This window comes from Nesoenas mayeri (assembly GCF_963082525.1).
Source record: "Nesoenas mayeri genome assembly, chromosome: 9".
Lineage (NCBI taxonomy): Eukaryota > Metazoa > Chordata > Aves > Columbiformes > Columbidae > Nesoenas > Nesoenas mayeri.
The window spans coordinates 25,741,067-25,761,062 of record NC_137557.1 but is presented as its reverse complement, the minus strand read 5'-3'; the positions used below and the strand labels follow the sequence as shown (position 1 = coordinate 25,761,062).

At 38.5% G+C, this 19,996-nt stretch overlaps 1 protein-coding gene across 7 annotated transcripts in view; it reads right to left on the bottom strand.

Annotated features, from left to right (window-relative positions):
* Nucleotides 1–19,996, bottom strand: part of AGFG1 (ArfGAP with FG repeats 1) — a 34,676-nt gene that overhangs the window by 14,014 nt on the left and 666 nt on the right. For all 7 annotated transcript variants that reach the window (XM_080350048.1, XM_080350049.1, XM_080350050.1 and 4 more), the window contains exons 2-4: nucleotides 10,645–10,738; nucleotides 1,436–1,551; nucleotides 734–896 (exon numbers count right to left, since the gene is read on the bottom strand). In XM_080350048.1, the coding sequence (XP_080206174.1) occupies nucleotides 734–896; nucleotides 1,436–1,551; nucleotides 10,645–10,738 (373 nt within the window). The remainder of the gene's footprint in view (nucleotides 1–733; nucleotides 897–1,435; nucleotides 1,552–10,644; nucleotides 10,739–19,996) is intronic.

The window sequence follows — 19,996 nt, the reverse complement described above, 5'->3', positions numbered from 1 at the left end:
ATGCTGTTAAAGGAACTACGCAGCAGATTTCCATGGATTAGAAGAATAAAGTAACAGCATACAAACAACTTCAAAATTATGTGTTTAAAACTGCAAGTATTGTACTAATGCAAGCGATAAAGGCTCCAAGCTGCAAATTTCTGTTTGAGTCATAAAAGGTCAATTCACGAGTTGCCTGTATCCTAAAGATAAAACTGTTTTTCAAAAAAGTCTTCCCTCCAAAACCTAAGTACATAATATTGTTTGACTCTACATAACAGCATATAGACACCCTGAAACCCACTTGATAAGACAGATAGAGAATGCATAGCAAGTACTAATGAACATGCACATATTCACTACTAATGTCATGGTTAACAGTATCAGTCATTTTATTTTTTTCAAATTAAGACAAACAACACACACAAAATGAAAGTATATCAGATTAGGTTCAAATTTTAAGAGATATTTAAGCAAAAGACAAACATAATTAAACTTGTCAATCACACTGGAAAATTCTGCTTACTGAAAACAATCATTTAAAAATAAAAAAATCAATGTGGTCAATAGAAACAAGCTTCATTTAGAATCTGACCTGCAAACACCTGTATACTTCAACAAAATACATAAAATAAAGCTGTCTTTAGCAATCATATTATTAGGTAACAGTTGCTATTGCAAGAATTCTTGTGCCACTAAAAGAGAGGAAGCACTGCTGAACAATTCTATGCTCTTCAGCTGTGTTATTACTCACTTGGCTCGGTGTGCCCTTGTTTAAGTGCAGTGTGGGTGCAGCTTCTCCCAAGAGAGATTTGAGTGGCTTCACCTCAGGTGTGCTGCTTGTACTACTAGCAGAAGACCCTGATATGGATGCATGGACTGATGCCACCACCTTTGCCTGCTCCGGAGGAACATACCTACATTCAAAAGGAGCAATGCTTTTTACAAGTTTAAGGAAAAGTTCTGCTCAACATTCATAAGACTCAAGCATGAGAACCAATAGATCTCAACTTTGCTATTTCAACCAAGGACCCTGCAACAAATCCTACCAGTAGTTTGCAAAATACCTATTATTTAAATATGGCAGTTATTCCTTTAAAAAGGGACTAGAATTCTACATCATCATTTTTTTATAGCACCTATTTAATACAAACCACACATCTTTCATCTCCCAATAATAGCCTGCAAAACCCTTACTTTACACTGTTGTTGACATTCCCTTAAACCATTTCTGTTCTATCAATATGAACTACACATTGAGAGACTACTTTAAATACTTTGTCTTCTCTGCTTCCTGTAGGAGCTCTGAATAAAGCCCAGAAATCATTTTCCTTTTCAGAGCTGTGCAATCTAGTCCAAAGAACACACAAGAAAGTACACTCAAGAATGTGAGGATAACGGTCCATCTTCACTTCTTGTCATAGAGGCAATCTTTGTAACTGCAAAGCTATCTTACCATCTTTTCTTTTCATATTTTTCCTGTAGAAATTCCTTTACTTTCTGTGGATCCCTGAAGTCTGGAATTGCTGATGATCTATCATCAAATAGGCCTAGCCAGATCTGTTTGCACACCTTTAAAAAACAACAAAAAAAAGGATTAATCAGAGAAAATATCTTAATTGAAAAACCTATTTAAGTTACAATTGTTAATACATCAAACCATGAAAGTGTGTGGCTGCACATTTTTTATTCCGGATCGAGCTGTTTTAACAACTGACTGGTGCATCATGTACTGGTCTAAATACTTCAAGTCGAAAGACCATCTGTCACAGCAGGGCAAGAAAATCCTAGCATCCAGTTTCACTATGGAATACTGCTTTTACAAAATATTTGTAGTACATACTCATAAAGAGGCAAAGTACCTGATTTCCACTTGTGATCTTCAAGATTCTTCTCCTTTACCTAATTCCACACATTTCCTTATCTGTACTTCCAGGTTTAAACTGTTTCAACAGATTCCATATGCCACAAGCCCCAAATAGTAGCTGTTATAGGATCTGAGGTTTAGTATTTATAATTACTATTTGAGTATAGGAACTTTTTTTTTAAACAGCCTTTCTTATCATGATGCAATTTCTATGATACCATATATATTTAGTTTGAGTGAGGATCCAAGAGAAGGGGGGGAAGTACTCTTGCTCTGCTTTGATTTTTCTAATTGTAGTTGTGTGAGCAAAAGTTGAAACAATTGCAAAATTCTCAGCATGTTCAGCTTCAATTCTTGACCTAAACAAGAGGAATGGTGACTGTTCTCAAAACTCAACAAGACACAGAAGTTCTCACCCTTCAAAGATTTTAAGCATTTAAGGCTACTCTGCAAGTAACCTGAATATGCACTCAAACAATATACTAAACATCACAGTATCACAGTATGTTTGAGATTGGAAGGGACCTCAAAAGATCATCTAGTCCAATCCCCCTGCTGGAGCAGGAACGCACAGGTGAGGTCGCACAGGAACATGTCCAGGCAGGTTTGAATGTCTCCAGAGAAGGAGACTCCACAACCCCCCTGGGCAGCCTGTTCCAGTGTCTGTCACCCTCACTGAGAAGAAGTTTCTTCTCAAATTTAAGTGGAAGCTTCCCATTATACAGATAACATTAGCCACCCTCTAAAAACACACTCTGCCATTTTAGAACAGGTTTCTTCCAAAGAAGTGGAGTCAAAAAAGCATCTTTTTTTGCACGATGCCCACGGTTTCTGAAGCGGTCCTGACCGCCCCTCTCACCTGCCTCCTACATTGTCCTCTCCCCCTGCAACAGCACCAGGTTCTCAGCGCTGTCTCCATGACCTTCAGAGGAAGCACATGCTCTAACAAGCAAGAGCTGCATAAACCAACTGCCCTGGAAGCTATGGCAGATAACGGTTCTATGAATATGTAAACAGGTATGAAGGACTGTTCTGTCCTAACACATTCTTGGTTTAAAATGATGCAAACTTTTTAAAGGCATCAGTTCTTGCATCACATTTCCATGTTTGCAAGCCTTCAGAAAGCAGACCTCCAAAAATGTTTCCTGAAGCAACTAACTTCTAAATACCTATACACAAAAGCAGTAGCAACTGAAATATGCCTGAAGTCACTATTCTAATTCACTTAATTAAACCTGCCAGGCACTCTTTATTGGTTCAGTTACTGCTAGCACAGAAAACGGTATGACTAATGGACAACACACAACCACTGAGCAAAGAAGAATCTAGACTTAATCACTCACGCTTCAGCAAGAAGTTCTCATTTTAACAGTTTGACAACAGCAGCTATATGAACACAAGTTAAAACATTTACTTTACCACACCACAGATGCAAAATAAATCTCACATAAGTCTCCTTACCTAAAGAGTTCTCAGAGAAAGTACAATTTCTTAAAGTCTTAAATGCAGACAAGTCCTTTAGAAAGCCAGATTTTATAAAGCCACACGTTTTATATATCACACAAAAACTACTAAAAGGCACAGTTTTGTCTGCTTCTGTATGAAGCACCACACAATGCTCTGAGCACCAGCAGCCATTCCAAGCCAGCATTCAGAACACAATAAAAGGCCCGTTGTCTTTCCCTGTTTGCTGGTGACCTGTACGCTCTTTCTAGCTATACTTTTGTTACTATCATCTGACTTGACAGGGATCCACAATACTGCATTGATTAAGCTGGAAACTGTGTTTTCTGGCTCACATGAAGCAAACTACAAAAAAGAAAATGGCAGTATGTGGCACAATATCATACAATACAATCAAAATTGGAAATTAAAATTTAAAAATATTGTCAGAGACAGAACTTGCAGCATATACAATTGTTGGTTTTTGAAAGCTATCTTCCCATAGTCTTAAAACAAGTCACTAACAGTACACCAAATCTTGTGCAAAGAAGAGTTTGCTGGGAGAAATGTGAATTTTTCTACTGATCAGGCTGTCACATTTTACTTCAAAGCTGTTTAAAAGTTACTCTTATGATAAAGACCAAGGAAATTTATGCCATACAACATATTGAGTTATGGTGGGGAATGATCACTCAGTATTTGCTTCTTTGGTACCCTGACATAGCTAATCACAGCTCTTAAATCCACTATCTGAATGTGACAACACTTGAGACACTAAAAGATTAATTGTAACAAAAAAACAAAAAGAAGAAATTAGTGGAAAGGTATAAAAATCAGGTTGGCAACTTTAGTTGCCAATACTTCAACATGAGCTTCAGTTCTGCCAGCTGCCCAGGCAGGACCTGGAAAAATGAGCACAGAGTTATTCACAGATGTGTTGACTTTTGCCCAGCCATTACTTGCAGGACATGGGGAAAAGAGACAGTAAAGGTCATACAAATTTGCACAAACCCAAGCTTTAACCTACTGGTTGCTCTGCTAAACACAAAATTTTCTTCTTGGTTTTTTAACAAACTTACTATTTGAAGAAAAAAAAAATATTTTCAAAAGAAACAAAAAAATCAGAACATATACTTAGAGAAATTTGAATTTAATATCCTAAAGAGCACATATTTTCTCTAACTATCACATTCATAAACCAGACTTGCAGAGCTGATTCGGAAAATGCTACTGCCCAAGTTCCATGATACATCTTAAGCTCCATTTTATCTGTAAAAACTAAAGAATGAGAATAACTGTTAATACATGAAAAAGCATCCCAATTCACCAGAAGTTCCACAATATTACTATTAACATATCAGGCCTAAAAATACTATAGCTTTCTGAAATACTTCTAACATCACACCATCTTCTTGGCCATAGCCTGGCTTAGCCATTTAGTATTAATATTGTTCTTTTTGCAACAGCAGCACAAGTGAGCATCTGCTCAAAAGTTTTGTTCATTCACGAGAGGCATTGCTATACTCCTTTTGATAACCAAAGCTCTATTAAATAAAATGCTCCGCTCAGAGAAGAGCCTGGAAATCTGGAGCCAAGAGTAAACAGTCAAGTTATGTGGAAGCCCCTAGAAACAGTGGAATATATCCAACAATCCATAATTATTGTCTGCTGTCACTGAAAAGTATAATTAGTCCATGTCCCACTGGTTCACCAATGCTAAAAGAAAAAAATGCCAGCATTGAAGTCAGAATGATTGTGCGTATGCAGCACTTGAAAATCTACCTTTGTTGAAGGGTTGACGGAAGCAAGACCTTTGAAGTTTTGCCTGCCTCTGCTACATTGTGGGAGCTGCGAAGTAGCATGACAAAGCAAAGTTCTATCTTGTCAGGTAACAATAAGTAAAAGATTCAGCAGTTATCTTCACGATATTTAAAAGTTCATGAGAATCCTTTCACAACTGGTTTGAGAAGAACAGTACCTGTTCTCTGCCAACAAGCTTCAGTCCTGCAAGGGATGTCATTAGACATTTGGCAAGCAGATACTGGGAAGCTCAGAATTAGATCAGTAAGTACAGCATGAAGCAAAGAGGGAAAGAGAATCACAACCAGCTTCAACCTACTCACCCTGACCTAGATAAAAAACCCAGGAGGTAGCAAGGCAGAAACTGTGAGTTGCCATAGCTTAAATATATCATTGAAAGCAGAAATTGGGCCAATTGCTTATTGTATGATATAATAAAATCTTTACCTACATTTCTCTTCATACCATTGCTTTCTCTGCATCTGTATTCAACAGCTATCTATTTGAGGGAGAAACTGTTTCCCCTAGAATAACTGCACTTACCTTTCTTTTTTCCATAAAAGATTGTGCTATTTACATTTGTACTAATACAATGTACTATTTACATTTGTAGTCCTACAGTTTGAGTAATTACCCCTGTTTTCACCTTTGACAGAAAGGAACAAAGAACTCATCCCATTCATCGCACATCTGGTACTCCACAAAATAAAGCTGACCAGAAAGGCTTTTGGTTTAAAATCCAGCCTAAAAAGAACATAAATGTACCTGTTTTCCACAAACATTTAGCTTTTGGGTTTATTTCTAGGTTTGTTGTGATGTTCAGGATTTTCGTGTGGCTGTTTTTACAGAGTTGGGTAGGTGGGGAAGGACAGGCACACTAAACTTCCAATTAAAAACCCAAGTCAGTAGTATCCACCAACTTTTGCAGAAAGCTTCAAACAATCTGAGGTTTCAGTTGTTTATATTCCAGTGCTACATATTTCAGCTACCAAACAACACTTTACCATGCCTAACTATTTCACTGATACAAATCTCCAGTGTGTGTGGGAAGGCGGATATGGGAGAGACAAAGGCCTTCTGCTTACACAACACATCGAGCCACCACACTTCAAAAACTCCTGTTAGCATAGTTGTGCTAGTTAGGCATAATACAAATTCAGTTAGGCCAGCAAAATTAAGTTTTCGCTCATGAAGCTGCCTTCTCTTGTATATGGTGAAGGCAGAATGGCAAGGAAAAGCTATAATAGGACAAGTACTTCTGCTGGTAGAAGCTGCACTTTACCTAGAAAACCAACAGCATAGAGCACTTCTTGTTCAGACTCAGATGTACCATTGCATAGGAAGATTACACATCAGCCTAGTTGAAAAAGCTCTAGCGACTTATTGCCTTTCAGGGGCCTAAATGCCAAGTTCGATTTCTTCTTCTCTCCCTCCCCGTCAATAAAAATATCCTCAGATACGGACTAAATATAATGCTGACAGTGCAAAGAATTACCGATTACCACACAACAAAACTATGTTCCAAAACACAACACTCGCCACAGGAAGAAAGATTTGGAAACAGTTCCCTTATGTAAGCAATTTATAGCTTTGTTTAGTAATTCAGCACTTCTGATGTCAATATTATTCATTAATCTCTGTAGGTTAGAAGAATTTTATACCAGCAGCATACTCATTTCCAAGCTAGTCTGGGTCCAGAAGCTACATCCGCTTTCATAAGCACAGAGTCCAAGCTAGTAAATCCTGCTAACAAAGCCGCTGTTCTACACACAACCAGCTCACGTATCTCTGTATCATATTAGTAGAACCAGGGATGTTCTACAAGAACACCTGACTGCACAGCTCATGCTGTCAGGACTCATCAGCTCCAGCTGCTCTTTCCAACTGGGGTTTCTGGGCCACATTCCATAGTAAAGGAGATTCTAGGAAAGCATTTTGTTCGGGCCAAACACCAGCTCTGAACCAGCTCCATACTGCTGCTTGTTCTGCAACTGCAGGTTCTGTTAGAATCTAGAATGCAGGAAACTGGTAAGAAACACTTGAACAGGTGCTATCAAGAGTCAGGAAGATTGGCACAAAATCAAAATTAATCACTGATAAACTAATCCCAAGCAGCTGGGCATAGCTGCATAGTGTTCTACTCATTAGCTCAGGTAAACATGACCTTTGCTGCCAGATAAACAGATTTTTCCAAATACAAGACCATCCAAACAATTTTCTTCCACCATATGCATATTAGAATAGGCTATTTGGGAAGGTTCTAAAACATAAAAACATATGGTACTTTTTAAAAGTGTGGTAGAAAAATTAACTATCTAACAGGTTTTCCTCATTATACTATTTTCCAGCTTCAGGGCAAAGCTCTTGAATAAATACTCACAGCTACAACAGCAACATGAGATGAGTGCCACCTCCACTTTCTGCAGCAAGTTCACTTTCTACTATCATTGCACTGCTGAATCAAAGATCTAATCAACATTAGCATCATTTGATTATGAGCATTCAAACAGAACCATCGCCGTATCACTCTTCTCCTCATTATTCCTAACATGAAAATACAGTATGAGAATACCTCACACTGCTCTTCATTAAGAGAACAAGGCGGGGCGGGGGGGAGACGGGACCGTACCCAGTGAGTCAGAATTGTCTTTATCCTTCAAAAGGACTTCAGAAAGCACTTGAGGAATATCAGCTTCAAGATGTCTCTATTCTTGCTGCAAAAACAAGCTAACTCCAACATAAGCAAAACCAGAATCTGGACATCTGTTTATACCTGCTGATTAGTAAGCAACACCAAAACATAGATGTCTTCAAATACGGTAAAAGGATTTAAATCTGTATTTGAAGCTGTAAAAACTCATCTGAAAAAAAGTTCAAGTTGCCTGTGCCAGAAAGACCTTCCTTGGAGACATATATACAGGAAAAAGATGGTATCTCTCACCTGAAGAGAAGCTGCTTCAAATAATCATCTCTTCTCAAAGCAATCACTTTGTGGAAGCCCTTTAGTAACTAAATGTTTTACTCACACCTGCCAAAAATGGCAATTTGTGACAACTGAGGAAAAGTTACCATTCCAGAGATTAGGATTTTCTTTTTAAGAGAACTTCAACCTCATACAACACATTGACCTTATTCTCTTTGAAGGAGAGTGGAAAACTACTTCCCGTAAGAACAACTCACCACCTTAGTAACTACCTTATCGCAGGGAAGCTTTCTTGCTATTTTCCTTTCTATTCAGAACAAGTTCTGTATTGTACACCATTACCTACTCATCTGGAAGCAAGAAAGCTCACCACAGAGGTCTTGGCCATGGTGGAGAAAGACTGGGAAGACAAAGTAGGAATGAAAGTATTTTACAAGCTACAGAAAAATGGAAGTTAAACATACTAGATTGAAAAAAAGTTGAGGTTTGTTTAATATGTATAGCTGAACTAAAATAACTAAATGTTACATCTAAAACATTCAGTGACTGTACTTTTTTCACATGTCCACATTCTAAAAACGTTGGACAGTTCCATGTTTGAACAAGATCGCAGAAAATTTAGTTTCTTAATGTAGACACAAGAGCCATCTGTGCTGAAGAGCAAGCTAAACAGAGCAGGTTTTTTGTGAGGTCAGATGAAATTCAACTGCCTGATACTATCTTATCTGCAGGTGAGCATTCCAAAGTCCAATACCAACAAGAGAAAGTGAAACGCTAATTTATTAATAACTACTGCAACATACAGCATGACAAAGTGGAAACGTTTAAATTTTTAATTTCTAACAGTGTTTAAAACAATATCATTTCTGTTCAGTATTTGAGCACCTGTTAAATCTACCATCTGCAATTACAAATATCTGTTCAGTGTTACTTTAGAATTAGGGGAATGCACTGCTATCCAACAACCCAAAACTAAACTCAGGAGGACATCTTCATTTATGAGGTAGCTCATTTAAATTACTGTAATACTTTAGAGGAATAAGCACTGCAAACACAAAGACCCCTGCTTTTGAAACACAGTATAGCACTGCAGAGATCTATGAACCTTTTTGTGTCAATAATAAATTATGCATCTACTAAATCACTATGATTGGCAGACTAGTCAGGTCTATAATGAGAAGGACAGCTACACTAATCAACTGAATAGGGATCACTTAAGGTTTCAGGTCAGTGAAAAATAAAACTGGTAGCATTCTCTGGCCATTGCAGATTTAGTGAAAAACTGAAGTTAGAACAGATGCATGGAAGAACAGAGGGAGGGACACACATGCACACATACATTTTACTTTACACTTGTGAAACTTAAAGCAAAGCTGGAGTTTACAAACTACTCTCATGGAAAAGAGACTCCAACACACTATAGCTGAACCCATGGAAAATTCTTTATTATTCACCCTATGCAAAAAGTCAGCAATATGCCATACATATATATACAAACATAAGTATATAAATATATATGCAATGTTATACAGCTTTAATATGCCAAAACAAAAATAAAAAACAGTCAAAGCCATTAAGAGTATTTTATAGTGCCTGGAAGAGTTCAGACCTTGTTCCAGCTCTGCCTAGAGGAATCAGCCTCTAACAGCCGTTTCAACAAATAACACATATTTACCAGGACAGAAAAAGAAATTGCTACTACTGTTTTCATTCTTCAACCTGACAGTTATGAATGGGCCAAGTTTAAGTCAAGTATCAGCATTTTAGATAATGATGGGATTTACCCCACAAAGCTTCACAAGTGCATGTTGATAAGACACTCTAGCCTGTAATCAATAGTTCTACTAAAACAGAACACAGATAAAATCAAAGTGAAATAGAACATTTTCTAATTCAGAACAGAAGTAAAAGCTGCCTCTAAAATCCTTAATGCTATAGTATGGTATAAAAACTTCATCCTCAAATGGCAGACAGCAATAGCCACATCCCAGGGTTCACATGCTCCATGTGTCCCCATAGAGCAAATCTAACATTTACCTCATATTTAGTTTTCATCTATTAAAAAGAACAAAAAGGCAGAACGTTGTGTCTTCAAAGCTGTCCCAAGCCACTCTAAACATATGAACACTTATTAGATAACATCATTAGAGGAAAAAAATTCTTCCTCTCCTTTGTCTCTTCCAGAACTTTCAACATTGATATACTTCCATTAAAGAAGGAGGTTACTGAAACCACTAGAAGACTTTCTGACACCCACTCTGAAGAAATACAGCTACAAGCAACAGATTTATTTTTGTCATGGTATGCTCTTTCAGGAAACACTGCTGCAGTCAGTCTCAAGGTCTGGGCTTGCAGAAAAAGACAGATGCATATTGTCTTGCGCAAAAGCAAAAGAAAAACCAATTCAGAAACACTGATCATGTGAATCTAGATTGTCTCCATTGGGAAATAACACATAACGTTACGATGAGCAGCTACTTAAGTGAAACAAGCGCTTTAGAAGCATAACTTCAAATTATGCTGGCTTTAAAAGGCTTATATCTACTTCTTAATAGGAAAAAGTTTTCCTAAATAGTGTTTTAAAGTTTACTAAAGTGCCAAAACCACTTGATATTCTCCAAAGAATACTTACTTCATTTCCGTGTTTCTGCAGAAATTCTATTTCCTGTTGTGTGAAAGTAGTCATCGAAATCGACTTCACTCTGTGGGGTGGATTCAAGCCCCGTCTAAAAGAAGCAGCAAGAAGTATTTAGTCAGTACTCAGGAAATCTGTCATCATACAATCACATTATAACCAGAAGTCAGTCAGTTTTAAATTCAGGAGCCACCTCTGCAAAACACACTTATTTTAGTACTGCCATACAACTTCAGGCTGTGTAAACTCATCTCAAAATAACATCCAGCATGCAAAGTCAAATAACTGAGCTTTAGGGGAGACCGACGTTTACAATTGCACAGGCAAACTCACTCTGACCCTTTCTATGCATATTTATGAAAACAGACATTTTTAGAAATCCTGAGCTGCTTCCCCAAGCTTGATGACCCTTGTCTCTACCCTTCCCCTCTCAATCCTGAGCCCTCTCTGTTTTAGTTCTCTTTCCCTCTAACTCCTCCCTCACTTCAACCTATTCTTACTGCAACTTCTACCCAAAGACTAAATTTCTTCAAGCTAAACTCCCCAGCTCAGATTCCTTTTCTCTTGCTTTAACCTATATTTCCTGTTTCCTCCCAGCACCTTTTTCTAGTTTACTTTTTGCTCCACCATCCGCAGGTCTGTCTTCCTCCTCCTGAACACTACACAAGTAACAGCAACAAAAAGACAATCTTTTTATTGTGCTCTCAAATGAGAGATACCATGACTAATGCAATAGCTCCAAACTTCGGCAGCTCTCCCTTAAGCAAAGGTGGGCACCATTCTTGCACCCACACCACAGCCACCTGCAACAGAAACTCAAATCCCTGGTTCTGCCAAAGCCTCACATTGTCAAACCCGCTTCGGTCCAAACCTGCAAGCATAGAAAAAATCTTGATAGCAACACTCCCAGTATAAGAAAAAGCTTTCTTGCTTTTCAAGCTTTTTCTTGAAATGCATGCTAACTACTGCTTTTGCCCACAAATACTTGCAATCAAGCCATGTTTTGCTCAATGGAAACAAGAACATTACATCCCACATATGCCAAACAGTGGACACATTAACTCAGGCAATGCAATAGCATTAGTTTAACACTTAAGTTAATCAGGCCTGGATTTCTGCAAGACCATCTTTAAAAAAACAAACAAAAACAAAAAAGCACCAAAAACAGACAAACAAAAAAGCGCCAAAAACAAACACACACACACAAAAAAACCAAACACACCAAACAAAACAAACAAAAAGCCAGAAAAAAACCCAACCAAACAAAAAAAGTACATTAATTATGAGATACCAAAGAATGCAAAATTCTGTGATTATGTATATGAGAACAAAGTTTCCAGAAAGGAAGTTGGGGGCAACTTTCCAGGGGTGTAACAAGGGGCTAACAAGTTGCTGACAAATCAACTTCTAAAAGTTAACTTAATTGCTTAGATTCTTTACTTCACTTTCATTATAAATTTGGTTCAGATTGCTTTTAGGAATAAAAAAAAACACACTAACAACAACAACAAAATCACTGACGTCCAATTAAAGATGACTATTATTGATTATTCCAAGAACACTAACCAGAAGTCAAATTGTTATCCATCAAAACACAAAAATCTGATGTTCCAAGTATTAACACTTTCTACTCAACTTTTAAGTAATATTTTTAGCACTTTGAGTAAGTATAATTAAAAAAAACTTATGCATTTAGCTTGCAAATTCACCTTGACACATGAATTCATACTGTACCTGTAAGAATACAATTCTGATTCTGTGTTAAAACAATTTCTAGGATGTCTAGGATTTTTTGAAGCAAATACTCATTTCAAGATGATGCAACTTCAAAAAAAAATATCTGTAAGAGTTCCATGCAGTTAAAATTAATTGCTTCAGAGCCAGTGCTAGGATTAGATTTGGTTGTTAGGGTTTTGCAGGGGGGGGTGATTTTTTTTTGTTTTTAAATACCTTCTTGGTCTGTGCATGTGAGTGATTACATGTCACTAAGCGAGACTGTAGAATTGCATATTAAGTGACAGCTCAGAAATAAAGTTGGCATCTGCCTGGCATTTCACATAAATACGCTCTATCAAATATTATAGCAATCACTGTCCCCTGTCTCCTCCTACTAATTAAGATGCACAGTTAGATATCTGTAAATGATTTAATGAATATTTTAAAAGCTAACTTATTCACATGTTTTTCAGCACAGGTAGTATACCTAAGCTTTCACACTATCTTGGGCTAGAAATTAATTAATTGCAGTAAGTATAGCTAAGTGCTATTTACAATTTAAAGGGACTGCACACGTTATTTAAGGAGCACCCACTCTACACTGATCTACTAGGGCTCTTCAAAGCATTTACATCAGAAAACATATATCTTCAGTTCTGTTAAGCAGTAACATTAAACGTACTTAAAGCACAGATTAGATTTTGTTTAGCCTAACTAGAGACTTCCTACATGGCACTCCCTCCAGTGAAGACTGCTCTAAAGTTTTAAAGTTCAGGTTATGAAGTTCACCGATTTACACATTATACCCATGATGTGGGATAAGGTGAATTCTCATTTCTTCCATACCCTCCTGCTAAAGGAGGAAGACATGCCTGACTCCTAAAGGTCAGATCATAACACAGAAGCGGCAGATGTCCTGCATGATGAGAGCACACCACCACATCCATGGGTCAAGGAAGACTAGAAATCCTGACTGTAACTCTAATAGCCATAAATGCAAAGTTAACTATCAAGCCGCAGTACTACACATACAAGTAACCTTTATGTTTATTTAACGTGCCAAGGAGTGGGAAAAAGCTTCAGAAAAGCCTCCTCTTATGCTAAAGCAGCATAAGTCAGACTGGAAGAAGGAATTCAAGAGAAGATGCTGTATTATACAGCATACAAATACAACCCAAAACATGTGCATCGTGTTCCTTAGATAAATTACTTTGATTCTACCATTAGAACAGCTAAACCCCTTTTTTACGATTTCTAACTAGCATGAGCCCATTTCAATAACATTATACCTACAAACTGACTAGAATCTCCCTAAAACAGAGCAGTTGTGAGATTTATGAAGCAAAACTCAAGAACCAAGCCTAAGTAATAAAGCTAAGACATTTTATACTCTGTCTTACCTATAGAGATTACTTGATGACCCAAATGATTCACAAACAACTCATCTACATATGGGGGAAGTTAACTGGTAGACAGCCAAGTACAATTATCAATTATGAGGAATTAACAAACCTTTCTTATGGGGCAGGGGGGAAGTATCTACCACTTGCTTTGTTGCTTTCCATGTATTTGACAAGTGGTTTGCAGAATTGTAATGCTTTATAGTATTCCACATTTAAACAGGGGACAAAATGGACTATAGTCCCTTAGTCCAAAACAATAATGCCTAAATGTAAATTGACCCTGAACATGTATTTGCAACCCGTACCCAAGCAGCAGTAGCAGTTACTCCTTTCTCTACTACAGAGTTCCTGAGGAAGACAGTAACCAAATGCTATCTCAGCACTTAACCCAGATGGCAGCTGTCTCCTAAAAGGCCCTTGGGAAAGATGACCGAGTAAGACTATTCTGCCATCTGCACGTATGCAGCACACCATAGCTAGAACATCCCACACATAGATCCCACTCATTGCTGCCAGCTTCTTCATACTCAGCAATGGTTATTTCTGTGGAACAGCACTGTGACCTTCCAGCGATAAGACTGTTCTCCACTGAATCAGTCCAATCTTCTAATGACACAGTCTGTCATACGGACAGCCACAGAGAACATGAGCAGAACAGGAGAGTTCTGTTCTTCAAAGAGCACTGTTAAAACCAGCACTTTCCCAAACAAAGGAAGCTTTAGGGCCACGGACACAAGATTCTCAAGTCTGGCAACTGAAATATTAAACATTCAGAACACTGTCAACAAGCAGTGAACATTTCTTACTAACACAATTTAGTAGCAAATTATGGTTGAACTTGTGATTGTTGGCATAGTTGCATTCATCTCAATCAAATGTCAGCAAAGTTATCTGCAAAGGCCAGGGCTAGGATGGGGAAAAAACCAAACAAACCAACCACAAAAAAACAACCACGACATTTAAAGAGTGGATTCTAGTGGAAGAGAGGGTCACTTCTGTGGGAGGAAGGGTGGACAGGTGGCAACTCAACAGCACTAACATCCCCTGTGTCAGATTCTCACATGATCTCAAGTCTAAGCCAGCAAAATCTGATGCCCTGAGAAGCAGGAAGTTAATGAGGCAAGTCAAATGCCAAGCCACCATAGAGCATCCTACAACCCCAGGTGTCTGGAAATCAATTTTAAAACCCAATGTCATAGCATTCCTTATTATTTCTATGCTACTGTTATTAGTAAAAGAGAATATAACCAGTACTGGCCACTCCTGGTACTTGTAGACCTCCCTGGAGACCATCCACCATCTCATGAGCTCATTTATCTTTAACAGCAAAAGGCTCACACACACATTTAGAAGCACAGTCAAGGTTAATTTAACTCTTTTCTTAAGAAAAAACAAACATCCTTTCTGAACTGCATAGTATTTACTGTGGTACAGACATTTCCTTTGCTCTCCAGCCATGACACTGAAAACAAGAAATATAGTAGTATAGGAAATACCCTTAAATATATATATAAACACAAACATTACAATATGGAGCCATATTCCAAACATGCTCCAAAGGAAAAAAAGGGCTGGAAAATCATGCCAACACAGCTAGAATCACCTTCATTGTAACACTGTTTATTTTAATTTCTGCAAAACTTCTTTTGGGGAGAGGGACAATAATTCACCAGTACTGCACAAAACTGATTTTTCAGTTTGTTACTAGTATTTGCCATCAAATACTCCAGTGCGTTTGATACAGAAGCCCCTTCTCCAGGAAAATTTAAAATTTCAACTAGGAATATTACAAGAGGCCAAAAGAAGGCCATGTGATCTAATAATTGTAAGAAATAGCATAAAAGGGCTTTCGCATTCCCCGCAGTAACCATGTTCTAAACATTCTTTGTTGCTCCTTCCTGACACAAGCTAGAAGTGCAAACATCTGAACAAGTGACTTCCTCGGTACGTTGGAAGGGAGGCAGTAAGGAGGGCGGCAGTGAGGGAAAGGGTAGGAGCATCCTAATTATCACATCAGCAGATGATTAAAAAAAGTCAATATTAAAGAAAAAATTTCTGTAGTACAAAACTTGCAGAAGGGACTCAGGATGGAATGGAATATTTTCCATTCAAGAATTTAAAAACTTGTTCTTTTTATGAAAGTTAGGAGAGGGCTGACTGAAAGCAGTACAGAAGTGCTTGGAAGCAAAGATACACACAGACAGCTGAGACACAAGGCAAAGAGGCATCTGATAATACAAACGGAAGGATGTCACTGTCAGCAGGACACGTGGTAGCATGCAGAAACACAACACACACAGCTACCAACATCATCCTTTGAACCAAAGGACTCCTGTCAAACCAAGGAATCTCTCTGCCAGCATTTCCTGAGATGCGGTTTTGCTATAATAAAGAGAAGTCCCCTGGTTTTGTATTACCACAATCCTTGACTCAAGAAGACTGTTCTTCTAGAGCATCTCCTCCCACTCTCAGTGAAGAAATAATTGTGTGCATATTTCTACATATCCTATATTCTTGTGCAACACCAAAAAGTTGAATTATGCACAGCCTGTGTGATACTAGCATGCTTTTTTTTCTATATTAAGAGAATTTAAACACAGGGGATGAGAAAAGGTGTCAAAAGTTTAAGGCAAGGCAGCAATAAACCGTGGCAGACACTCCCTGTTACCCTCCTACCTCCCGCCACCCCTTCCTTTAGATCGGAAAGATGATAGGGAAGATAAGAGGGAAGGAAGAGAGACTTAGACTTCAAGTTGGAAGGTTTTAAAGGGTTTTACCAATGCTACTAATAAATAGAAAATATATACAAAATATACAAAACCAATCTTGAATGCTCCATGTGGAGTTGGCGTCACTCCAGCAGTGATGGAGTAGGGTGTGCAGAGCTGGTGGCTCCAGCAGCTGCACCTCAGTCCCCCAGAAGTCACAGATGGGACTTCACAGCAAACCTGAAACTGGTTGTAAGGATGCAGGGCCTGAGGCCTGTAGATCACAGGCAGACAGACAGGGTCCTGGGCCATGGTCGAAGAGCCGACAGACCCTCGTGATCCATCCCATAATCATCATACCCCCTATATGAGAGGGTGAATAGTCAACTGGTCCATTTAAGTCACCTGTTCCATCCACTCCTTCTTAAACATGCCCCTCTCACAACAGAACATGGGAAAACTTATCAGTCTGTCTTGGCTACCTTAAGAGAGTCATAGTTATGCGCGCTTCATTGAATTTCTTCACTAAAAGAGAACCGGTCTTGTTTTTAACAAAACCAGGACAAAAGGGACTTTAAGAGGAAGTCACCATCCACACAACTATCAATGAACTTTCTCCCATGTACACCGTTCTGTACAGCTAAACCCAATCTGATGAGAAAACTTTAAACCTAGGTATTACAGAACAGGAACTCCTCTATGTTATTCATACTTTTAACTTGACAAGAGTCACCTCCAACACTAAAGTCAGAAACAGCTCTCCATAGCAAAGTCACTAGTTCTCTCATCAGTTTTAGTAGTACTTGAACAAGCTAGACATACTATCTTTGGAAACAGTTAAGAAAATGGTAGTATTTGAAAACTAAGCCCAGTAATAAACAGTATCACTCTCTGTCTACACATAGAATCATTAATAGAAATTAATAATAGATCCAGAATGAAGGGTTTGGGTTTGAATAGACCGTCCTTGCCAGGACAATGAATAAACACTTTGAAAACTCACAAAAGAAAACAAGCTACTCTTCAGATTTTAAAAGTTGAGAGTTATCTGTACCTAGAACAACATGCCTGTCCAAGACTATATCAATGTTAGCAACCACTTTTAATTACTTGAGCAACCTTTCTGAAGGAGACTTGTGAATTAATAGTATTTTAATCTTGCATTGGGCACTTCATACTTGAAAAGACTGGTCTATGTGACTCCAACAATACTTCCTGTACTAGACTAGAAAAAAAGTAATTAAAACAAGAAGCAATGCAGGTCATTCACATAGCATACAAACAAGATGAAGTAATAAGATTATTAAAGCCTTATAGTAAAGCGAGTATTATGAAGCAGAATGCAAGCAGCCATTAAGCATTACAGAAGCAGCACTACTTTTACACTTATTTGCCACTATGTGGTTTTTTTCTAAGTCATTTCCCTCCACTGTGGAATTCTACAGTGAAAAGCATTTGGAAATAAACAAGTTGCATGAAGGACTATTCTGACAGAAGTGATAAAAATAACAGTTTCTAATTATGAAACAGACATGACCTCTCTCTACACTAAGTCTGATCACTGGCTAGGTTCTAAGGTGTTAGCCAATACACACCATCTTGCACACACAATTCATGAAAGCATTTCCAAGTTAACATGAAAGAATGAGCCCAAATTTATTTCAGAAGAAAACTCTGTCCTCTTAACAGTCCTTTACTCTAGCTTTAAGAGTAGGTGTTACTAGCTGCAACAACCAAAAATGTTGTCTGTGGTTTCTTTTTTATGGCAACACAAACACACTGCATATTTAGAACGCGAGAGCTATTTGCATTTTATTAGAACACCAACACATTAACAACTGTTCTTCAGGAAAAGTCTTCCTGCTTTAAGCATGTTAACATCCAAACATGGCCAACTTCACAGCAAGTGAGTGTCCCCAGCTCGCTGCATGTACATCCCTTTGGTTACTGTACACTGGACTATGGACTCCAGCAGTCCATATCTCCCAGCCAACAGACAAAAGGAACAAATCCTACCGAGAGCACACCAAAAATCTCAGCAGCACTCGTGATATATTTGTCTATTAAGGTCAAGAAGCCTGAAAAATAAAGGAACATATTCTCAAGGAGCTGGTTTATCATGTTGTCAGTTTAACCAGGAAGAACATGTGCAACCATTAAATAAGCTCTGTGCAGTAGCTTAAAATAGTTTCGCATGCCAGCACAAATAACAGTTTGCTAACAGAACAAACAATAGCCAGAGCTGGCTGATTAAGTAGCATGTATCTAGTTAAAACCTAGAATCTTTCAGTTCCACAACCCAACCCAAATGTATTTTCTGTATTTGAGTCAAGTCTGTTCAAAAGTCTACGCTTAGTAGAAGTAAGAAGAAAAAAACCCCACCAGACTAATTAGCAGTCTAGTAGTATAAAAGGTAGCCTGTTCCATGTAAATTCAGCACAGAACTAACATGTTCACTTTGTTTTGAATCTCAATATAATTAACAACTTTGTTCTAAAACACCAGACCTCTTACTTGGAAGGCCTGTGTGAGGTACTTATTCCTTCTTAGTAAGGGGACAGAAGCTAGTTCAGGCTCCTGAATGCCTTTTATGAACTCAAACCCTTACGAACACAGATCTGTATCCTTTGACATACTATTTATTGCTTACTTTGGCCACTCCATTCCATAAGCACAGTGCCACAGAAGCATAAACAAGCAAACAGATTTTGCTACAGAAACAGTAACACTGAAGATAGTAGGGTTTTTCCCCAAGTTACATACATGTAACTGCAATTCAGAACTGACTGATCTCAATTCTTAGTTTCATACACTGTCTCAGAGGGGGAAGGGTGGAAAAGGGAGGAGACATAGGGGGGAGGCCCATGCAGGAATGAGGAACAGGAAAAATGCAATCCACTTTATCAGAGCCAATCCCATTCTAAGGTTTATATATATAGTTTGTAGGAAGCAATAGATGCAAGAAAAAACACCCTTCTACTACTTCTCTGATCACACATATTAAACTATTAGGATAGAGTTCATCCTCTAAGCTAGAGTTTAGAGAGCTGTCTTATAAACTACTATGAAGCATAATTTGATACACAAAAGGCAAGGCTGGTGATTTAATATTAAAGTAAGATCTTTAAACGTTAAACTGCGTGTTCACGACAGCGTTAGTCTCACCACGTCTTCAAGACTGCCATGAAAATTAACTGTTCAGCCATGTGCCCCCTTCTCTTTCCAAAACTATTCTCCAAACACTTGTTTAATTAACTACCCTCCAGTGATGCGGTGGAGCCCCCCCTCTCATGTGCGTCTCTCGGGCAAACCATTCCACTCCCTACGTGCAGGAAAACAGCTCCCGGGAACGGCGGCCGGACGGGTCCGGAGCGCTGCTGGCCGCCAGGCTGCCCCGCTCCCCGCACGCACACCCGGGCACCCACCGCCATCCCCCGGGCCGGCATTCCGACGGGGACGCTTAGCAAAAGCCCCAAGAAAGCCGCCCCATCCCCCTCGCCGGGAAACCGCCCGCCTGCTCCC